The 8,129-nt window shown below is 65.1% G+C and overlaps 1 protein-coding gene across 1 annotated transcript; it reads left to right on the forward strand.

The window, feature by feature from the left end:
• The first annotated feature begins 152 nt into the window (after positions 1-152).
• On the forward strand, positions 153-7,849 carry LOC139596156 (cadherin-1-like). The gene is made up of 16 exons (XM_071440181.1): positions 153-209; positions 311-425; positions 3,475-3,704; positions 3,805-3,936; positions 4,028-4,183; positions 4,258-4,402; positions 4,518-4,690; positions 5,060-5,188; positions 5,293-5,478; positions 5,558-5,802; positions 5,908-6,050; positions 6,131-6,358; positions 6,861-7,082; positions 7,168-7,298; positions 7,393-7,536; positions 7,621-7,849. The coding sequence occupies exons 1-16, from the start codon at positions 153-155 to the stop codon at positions 7,831-7,833; spliced, it is 2,649 nt and encodes an 882-aa protein (XP_071296282.1). The 3' UTR covers positions 7,834-7,849.
• The last annotated feature ends 280 nt before the right edge of the window (positions 7,850-8,129 follow it).

Below are 8,129 nucleotides of genomic sequence, written 5' to 3' on the forward strand. Positions count from 1 at the left end.
CGCCTCCCGTCGGGGCGGGACGGGGCGGTTCTCGCGGGGTCGACACCTGCGAGGAGGGAGCGGGAGGGGACCGGACGCACCTGCGACTCCGTGGCGGCAGCGCCCGATCCCTCCGGCACCAACCGGCATCGGCACCGGCTGCGGCTCCGGCCATGGGGCGGCGGGCGGGCTGCTCGGTCCCGTTCTGCCTCTTCTTGCTCCTGCTCCAGGTGAGCCACGGAATGGGCGGCAGGACCCCGCCGAGACCCTGCCCGGGGCCGCGGGACCTCGCTCGGGACCGTGCCCGGTGCTAACGTCTCTCTCCGGGCAGTGCGGGCGGCGGCTGTGCCAGCGGGCAGCGTCGTGCCAGCCCGGCTTCGCCGCCGAGACCTTCGCCCTGACGGTGCCGCGGGACAGCGTGGCGGCGGGACGGGCCCTTGGACGGGGTGAGGACACCGGGACAGCCGGCTGTGGAGGACAGGGGGGCTGTGAGGACGGGGACGGGACTATGGGTACAGGGGGGGTGTCCGGGACGGGGGTGGGCAAAAAAAGCCCTGGCTCCGTGCCCGAGTGGTGCTGGCATGGCCGCGGGCGTGGGCACAGTGCTGTGGCGGTGGGGACAGGCTTGCTGTGGTGGCAGTGGCAGAGGGGGCAGAGCCCGGTGTGTGTCCCCGCAGCGCTGGGGCAGCAGTGGGGGCAGTGCCGGGGCTGGCACGGCGGGCCGGGCGCGGGGGCAGCGGCAGCCGCTCCCCGGGGCGCGCCGGCGCGGGCGGCGCTGACTCAGGCACCGCAGACCTGTCGGGGCCGGCAGGCCGGGGTGTGGGGCACGCAGGCGCCTCCCTGCCCCGTGCCTCACCTGGCACCCTGGGTTCACCAGGGTGAGCCCCCCTTTGGACCCCCTGTGTGCGCCCCCAGGGCAGCTCTTGGCATGGGGACGGCCACCAGGATGGGCTCCTGGGCTTTTGGGGACGTTGGTGTCCCACTGTGTTGGCACTAAAGCCCTGTTCTGGTGTGGCAAGGGGGCACTGGGGACCCCTGTGCTGGGGACCTGCTGCCACTCCGGGCTCCCAAAAGGGACTGCGTGGGCTCTGGGGCTGTGTGCAGTGGCTGTCACCATCTGCACCAGTTCATGGCTGAGAGTGGTGCTGGCACTGCAGTGTGTGTGCCAGGGTGGCTGGGTGGGCACAGGACCGAGGGGTACCAAGCACCCAGTGCTGCACCAAGGCTCCCAAACATCCTCAACTCTAACGGCTTCGCCTGGGAGAGCCAGGAATTGGACCCTGCCCCTACCCCAGGAATTGTGTGTGTTTGCCTTGTGGTTGATCATTAACGTGCAATAACCAACGTCCATCAGGGTTGGGCCTGATACCAGGGTGACGGGCAGCCCTGCTGACTTCCCCACAGCACTGAGACCTGCTGGAAATCCTCTGTCTGGCACCGGCACTTTCAGTTTTGGGTTCCGGGCACAGCCAGGGCGTGGGAGGAAGGAAGGGACCATTTGCCCTTGAGGCCTGTGTGGCACCCAGTGAGTCACAGCTGTGCCACAGCAATGCCAGCCATGGGGTGGCCGAGCCTCGTGGATGCCAGGCCATGCTGGGCCACCGAGCACCCACAGCTTGTGGCAGGGCTGACAAGCTGGCCTGTAATTAGCTTGATGAGTTGAGCACGATGTTTTCCCTCCAACAGGCCCAGACAGGCCCCGCGCGGCGCCGGGGCGGCGAACAACAGCACCTGTGTGGGGCTGCGGCGTCACCAGGGCTCTGCTCTGTGGGTTGGGGGGCTCAGGGGGCTCGGGGACGTGGTGGGGGCTGGGACAGTGCCTGTCGGTCCTGGGTGGAGAAACCTTGAGAGTCTGAAGTCACAGCGAAACTGGGGTGACGTCAGTGGGATGTGTCACCCGCAGCACCTTCACCCCGGGGTGAGCCCCTTGCCCTGGCACAGCTGCGTGTGTAACACACGGGGTGGTGGCACTGCAGGGATGGGGACACCCTGCTCTGCCTGTGCCCAGCCCCATTGAGACCTCACAGGACAGGAGGTGGCTCTGGGGGGCTGCCCTGATCCCCTGTGCGGGGTCTCAGCCCCACACCCTGCTTGGCAGCCTGGTTGTCCCAGTCTGGTTGTCCCAGTGTCCTGCAGGTGGTGGTGGGGGACTGAAGTGGGGGGATCCCCCTGTAGGACTCTCTGAGCTCTCCTTTTCTCCCACCCCCATCATTCCCAGGAGAGGGCCCCCCCTCCACCCCCCCAGCTCCCAGCCCCGGGGAGAGGAGCGCTGGGGCCACCCCTCCTTCAGCCAAGCTGGAAAAACAGGTTGTGCACAGCCAGGTGGGAAGGGGGGGAGTTGGAAAGGGGGAGAGCGGGAAGGGGGGAGCGGGTTCAGAGCACCCTCCTCGAACCCAGTGCGGGCTGAGCGCTGAGCGCCCATTGCAGCCAGTGTGGGGCTGGGGGCTCCGTGCCGCCCCTCGCTACCCCCCCGGGCCCCGGAACAGGGCCGAGCACGGCGGCTGCGCCCGCGGCTGCCTCTCCTTCCCCGCCTGCCCCGGCACGTTCCTGCCCAGCCGGCCCCGCCGGCTCCGCCCGCCCTGGCCGGGGGTCCCGCCGTGGGGCTGAGCGGGGCTGGCACCGCGCCGGCGGCTCCTCCCGGGCCGGGTCGGGGGCACCGTGGTGGGCAGGGGGCAGCGATTGCTCCCCCTCCATCCCGCAGCCACCCCGGATTCCTGGGCTGCTCGTGGGCTGACGTAACCCACGGGCCCCGTTCCGGTCCGATCCGATCCGTTCGGCACTGCCTGCCGCCCACCGCGGCACGGGTCACGCCGGGGCGATGGAGGCAGCGCTGGCTGCGGAGCCCGGGTGTCGCTGGCTCCAATAACGCTGTCCCAAACAAAGGATGTTTGTTCGGGAGCGGGGCACGGCTCATGTGATGCCCGCTGACCGCTGCCTCGTGGTGGCCCAGCTCCACTGTGCCCAGCTAGTGACACCGGGCCCCCGCCTGTCCCTGGGGCTGGGGCTCCCGGAGGTGCCTGGGCAGGTTGAGGGGCCTGGCTGCCAGGGCACTGGGTGCCAGTGCAGGTGGATGACTGCTGCCCTTGTTTTTATTGGAAAAGCTGCTGGGGCAGAGTGGGCACAGTGGTGGTGACATGCCATGCTTGGGGACATGCTGTGCCACAGGGATACACCCATATGGGGATGTGCCGTGCCTGGTGCCATGCCATACATGGTGCTGGGGACTGGAACATGCTGTGCCAGGTGCCACTTGCACCATTTTCACTGTCCGGCAGGGATCCTGTGGCACGGTAGGTCCTGCTGTGTCCCATCCTGGACCAAAGCCAGGGCAGGGATGCAGTGTGTGTTGTGCCCAGGATGGAATCTTGGCAGGGCATGTGTCACTGTATGTGGAGCATCCCACCACTGCTGTGACCCCACACAGTGCTGGGGTGGGGCTGTGCTGTGTGTGCCCATGTCCCCAGAACCCTCTGCCACTCGGTCCCCTGTCCCCAGTGAACTTTGTGGACTGTGGCGAGTCGCACCGTGCCGCCTTCCTCCCGGATGACACGCGCTTCAAGGTGAGCAGGGATGGCATTGTCACTGCCACCCGGCCCCTGCAGCTCCAGCAGCGGGACATCACCTTTGCTGTGCACACCTGGGACACGGTGGGCAAGAGGCATTCAGCCAAGGTGACACTGCACCGGCGGCGGCACCAGCACCGACACCATGAGCAGATGCAGCAGGTGACGCTCAGACCCACTCCCTGGGGTCACGGCAGCCTCTGTCCCTGGTGCAGAGCGCTCAGCAAGGGGCTGGCACTGAGCAGAGCCACTGTCCCAACAGAGCACAGTGCCAGACGTGCTGATATTCCCGGAGCACGGACACGGCCTCCGGCGGCAGAAGAGGGACTGGGTCATCCCCCCCATCAACTGCCCTGAGAACGAGCGGGGGCCCTTCCCCAAGCCGCTGGTGCAGGTGGGTGTGCCCGTGGGGACCGGGCAGGGCCCAGAGGGATCCCTGGGGCACTGGGACACGGCTCACCCTCCTCTTCCTGCCTCGCTGCCAGATCAAATCCAACAAGGACAAGGAGACCAAGGTTTTCTACAGCATCACGGGGCAGGGAGCGGACACCATCCCCGTGGGTGTGTTCATCATCGAGAGGGAGACGGGGTGGCTGGAGGTGACCAAACCCCTGGACCGGGAGGAGAAGAACAAATACGTGGTGAGTGAGGGGGCATCTGTGGCGGGACAGGGACGGTCCTGGGCACTGCACACACACTGACTGTGCCCTTGCAGCTCTACTCCCACGCCGTGTCGGCCAACGGGCAGCCCGTGGAAGACCCCATGGAGATCATCATCACCGTCACTGACCAGAACGACAACCGGCCCGTCTTCACCCAGGAAGTCTTTGTTGGCTACATTGAGGAGAACGCAAAGCCGGGTAACGTGGGGGACTCTGAGCTGGGACCACGCAGAGCCCTGAGCGTGAGCAGTGCCAGGGTGTCCGGTGGATTCTGTCCATCAGTAACATCTCCCTGGCTTGTCCCCATTTCCAGGCACATCTGTGATGACCGTGAACGCTACGGACGCAGATGATGCGATCAATATGAACAATGGCATCATCGGCTACTCCATCCTCAGCGAGGAGCCCAAGAGTGCACAGCGGATGTTCACCATCAACGCCAAGAACGGCATCATCAGTGTCATTGGCACGGGACTGGACCGGGAGGTGGGCCCCTTGCCACAGCCCAAGGGAACCTGGGCTGCCCCACAGTGGGATGTGCCATGGGGAGAAAGGGATACTGCAGCCCTGGAGTCCATCTGGCGTTGGGACATGCCATCCCTGGGTCACTGTCCCTGGCTGTAGGGGTGTCTACAGGAGCTATGCTGGGGACCCTCCAGGAGCCCCCAGCCTTGCTGAGCCCTGGAGTGGGTACAGTGCCAGCCCCTTGGGTGGGCAGCCGGGACATCAGCTGCCTGTGTGCCAGCAGGAAACAGCAAGGCTGGAGAAGGGTGGAGGAGCAGGCAGGTGATGCCTGGAGGAGCGGAACACCCCAATCCCCACCCCAGCCCTAACTGGGATAATTTTGCTCTGCAGACCACTCCCAACTACACGCTGATCATCCAGGCTGCAGACCAGGAAGGCTATGGCCTGACCAACACTGCCACTGCCATCATCAAAGTCACTGATGCCAACGACAACCCTCCCGTCTTCGACCCTGCCACGGTACCACGCAGCCCCAGCTGCTGCCCTCCCCGGGCATCGTGGCACCAGCTCCCACCTGGGGTGCCTGGGGCCACACAGGTGACTGTCCCTGTCCCATCTTGCAGTATGAGTCGTCAGTGGACGAGAACGAGGTGGGGGTGGTGGTGGCCCGGCTGCACGTGACAGACCAGGACCTGCCAGGCTCCCCGGCCTGGAACGCCGTCTACCGCATCCGCAGCGGGGACCCGCAGGGCGACTTCGAGATCACCACTGACCCCAAAACCAACGATGGGCTCCTGAAAACTGCCAAGGTGGGTCCTGCTGCCTCATGGCTGCCTCAGCACCAGCTGACTCCCTGCTGGCACTACCCCTCTTCTCTCCCACCCCCAGGGCCTGGATTATGAGACCCAGAACCGGTACAAGCTCGTGGTGTCAGTGGAGAACCAGGTCCCCTTCACCGTGGCCCTGAATCCTGCCACAGCCAATGTCCTGGTGGTGGTCAGGGACGTAAATGAAGCCCCGATCTTCATGCCCCCAGTCAAGCGGGTGGAGGTGATGGAGGATGTGCCAGTGGGATACCAGATCACCTCCTACACAGCCCAGGACCCCGACAAGGACCAGAGACAGAAAATCACGTGAGTGGAGGGTGATGGTGGCGGGGGCTTTGCTGGGATGTCTGAGGGGCTGCACTGCACCGTGTGCCCCTTCCTCTCCCCCTGCTGACCCCTGGCTGTCCCCAGGTATCGCATGGGCAGTGACCCTGCAGGGTGGTTGGAAATTGACCCTGAGAACGGCATCATCACGGCAGCCCAGCCCCTGGACCGGGAGTCGGCACATGCCATCAACAGCACCTACAAGGCCATCATCCTGGCCGTGGACAACGGTGAGGGTGCCCAGCTGCTGCCCCCGTGCCCATCTCCGTGTCCCCCCATGGAGGCGCCTCGCTGACTCTTAGTCCCACAGGGTCACCAAACTATGCCACCGGCACGGGGACACTGCTCCTCGTGCTTCAGGATGTGAATGACAACGGGCCCGTGCCAGACGCCCGGAGCTTCGACATCTGCAACCGGCAGCCCGAGGAGCAGACGCTGAAGATCATCGACAAGGACCTGCCCCCCAACACCCACCCCTTCAAGGCAGAGCTGATGTATGGCTCTGGCAGCAACTGGACTGTCAGTGTGGTGCAACCAGGTGGGTGCCACCTGCTCTGGTGCTGGGCCCGCAATGAGCACTAGGCTGGGGATCTGCCACGGGGCAAAGTCCTGTGCCAGTGCCAAGGGTGTTCCCAGAGCAGAACTGGGAAAGGGGCTGGAGCACCAGGAGTGGTTGAGGGAGCTGGGGAGGCTCAGGAGGAACCTTCTGGCTCTCCACAACTTAGTGGCAGGAGGGTGCAGCCAGGTGAGGGTCAGGATCTGCTCCTAAGATATAGGACAAGGGGAAACAACCTCGAGATGTGCCAGGAGAGATTTAGGTTGGATATTGGGGAAAATTCATCAATGGAAAAGGTGCTCAGGCATTGGAAGAGGCTGCCCAGGGCAGTGGTGGAGTCCCCATCCCTAGAGGGATTTAAGAGCTGTGTAAATATGGCACTTGTAGAAATGAGTCAGTGGTGGCCTTGGCAGTGCTGGGGGATGGCTGGACTCAATAATCTTGGGGACCTTTTCCAACCGAAATGCTTCTATGGTTCACCAAGACGAGGTGAAGCTGAACATGAAGAAGGAGCTGGAGCCGGGCGAGTACAACATCTTCCTGAAGCTGCTGGATGCACAGGGCAAGGATCAGATCACAGCAGTGCGAGCCCAGGTGTGCAGCTGCGAGGGGCCAGCCAAGAACTGCGAGCGCAGAGCCTACATCTCCGGTGGCATGGGCGTGCCCGCCATCCTGGGCATCCTGGGGGGCATCCTGGCACTGCTCAGTGAGTACCCGGGACAGGGATGGGAGGGACAGAGTGCGGGTCACCCCCTGCCTGCTGCCCTGACACCCCCTCCCTGTGCCTGCAGTCCTCCTGCTGCTGCTGCTGCTCTTCGTGAGGAGGAGGAAGGTGGAGAAGGAACCACTGCTCCCACCCGAGGATGACATGAGGGACAACGTGTACCACTATGACGAGGAGGGCGGTGGCGAGGAGGACCAGGTGGGATGGCCGTGCTTGCTGGACCCTGCCCACCAAGGGGTGGTGGCGGTGCCCATGGCTGTCCCTCGATCCCTGACTCCTCCCGTCCCCCCAGGATTATGACCTGAGCCAGCTGCACCGGGGGCTGGACGCCCGGCCCGAGGTGATCCGCAATGACGTGGCCCCCCCGCTGATGGCGGCCCCGCAGTACCGGCCCCGCCCGGCCAACCCCGACGAGATCGGCAACTTCATCGACGAGGTGAGTGCTGGAGAGCCCGGGGGGTGACACGTCCCTGCCACAGCAGCGCAGGGGACGCGGGTGCTGACCCCTGTGCTCCCCCAGAACCTGAAGGCGGCCGACACGGACCCCACGGCCCCCCCCTACGACTCGCTGCTGGTGTTCGACTACGAGGGCAGCGGCTCGGAGGCCACCTCGCTCAGCTCCCTCAACTCCTCCGCCTCCGACGGCGACCAGGACTACGACTACCTCAACGACTGGGGCGGCCGCTTCCGCAAGCTGGCCGAGCTCTACGGCGGCGGCGAGGAGGACGATTAGGGACCCCCAGCCTGCTGCTGCCACCTCATTTCACCCCTCTGGACTCACGTTGGTCTCTCTCCAGGGTGGCCAAATCCCTCCTAAACCCTGTGCCCATGTCTTCCTCACTGAGAAAGTGAGTGAGCATCCCCAGCTCAGACTCAGTGGGGATGGGAGGTTTTGGGGTAGTCTGGGTGTTTCCTGGCCCCCTTGGCTCCAGGGCATAGACCAGTTCAGTCCATTCCCTGTCCTGAGGAACTGAGGTGCTCCCAGCTGTGGCGGGGGGGGAGCAGGATTGGGTCCTTCTTCCCTTTTCC

This window comes from Agelaius tricolor, unplaced genomic scaffold, assembly GCF_023055355.1.
Source record: "Agelaius tricolor isolate 1412-34295 unplaced genomic scaffold, bAgeTri1.0.p SCAF_15, whole genome shotgun sequence".
Lineage (NCBI taxonomy): Eukaryota > Metazoa > Chordata > Aves > Passeriformes > Icteridae > Agelaius > Agelaius tricolor.

Bases quoted from the DNA above. Each gene is read 5' to 3' on its own strand.
- LOC139596156 (XM_071440181.1), top strand. From the start codon at position 153: ATGGGGCGGCGGGCGGGCTGCTCGGTCCCGTTCTGCCTCTTCTTGCTC. The intron at 426-3,474 runs GTGAGGACACCG...CCCTGTCCCCAG, and splicing joins GGGACGGGCCCTTGGACGGG to TGAACTTTGTGGACTGTGGC. The intron at 4,184-4,257 runs GTGAGTGAGGGG...GTGCCCTTGCAG, and splicing joins AGGAGAAGAACAAATACGTG to CTCTACTCCCACGCCGTGTC.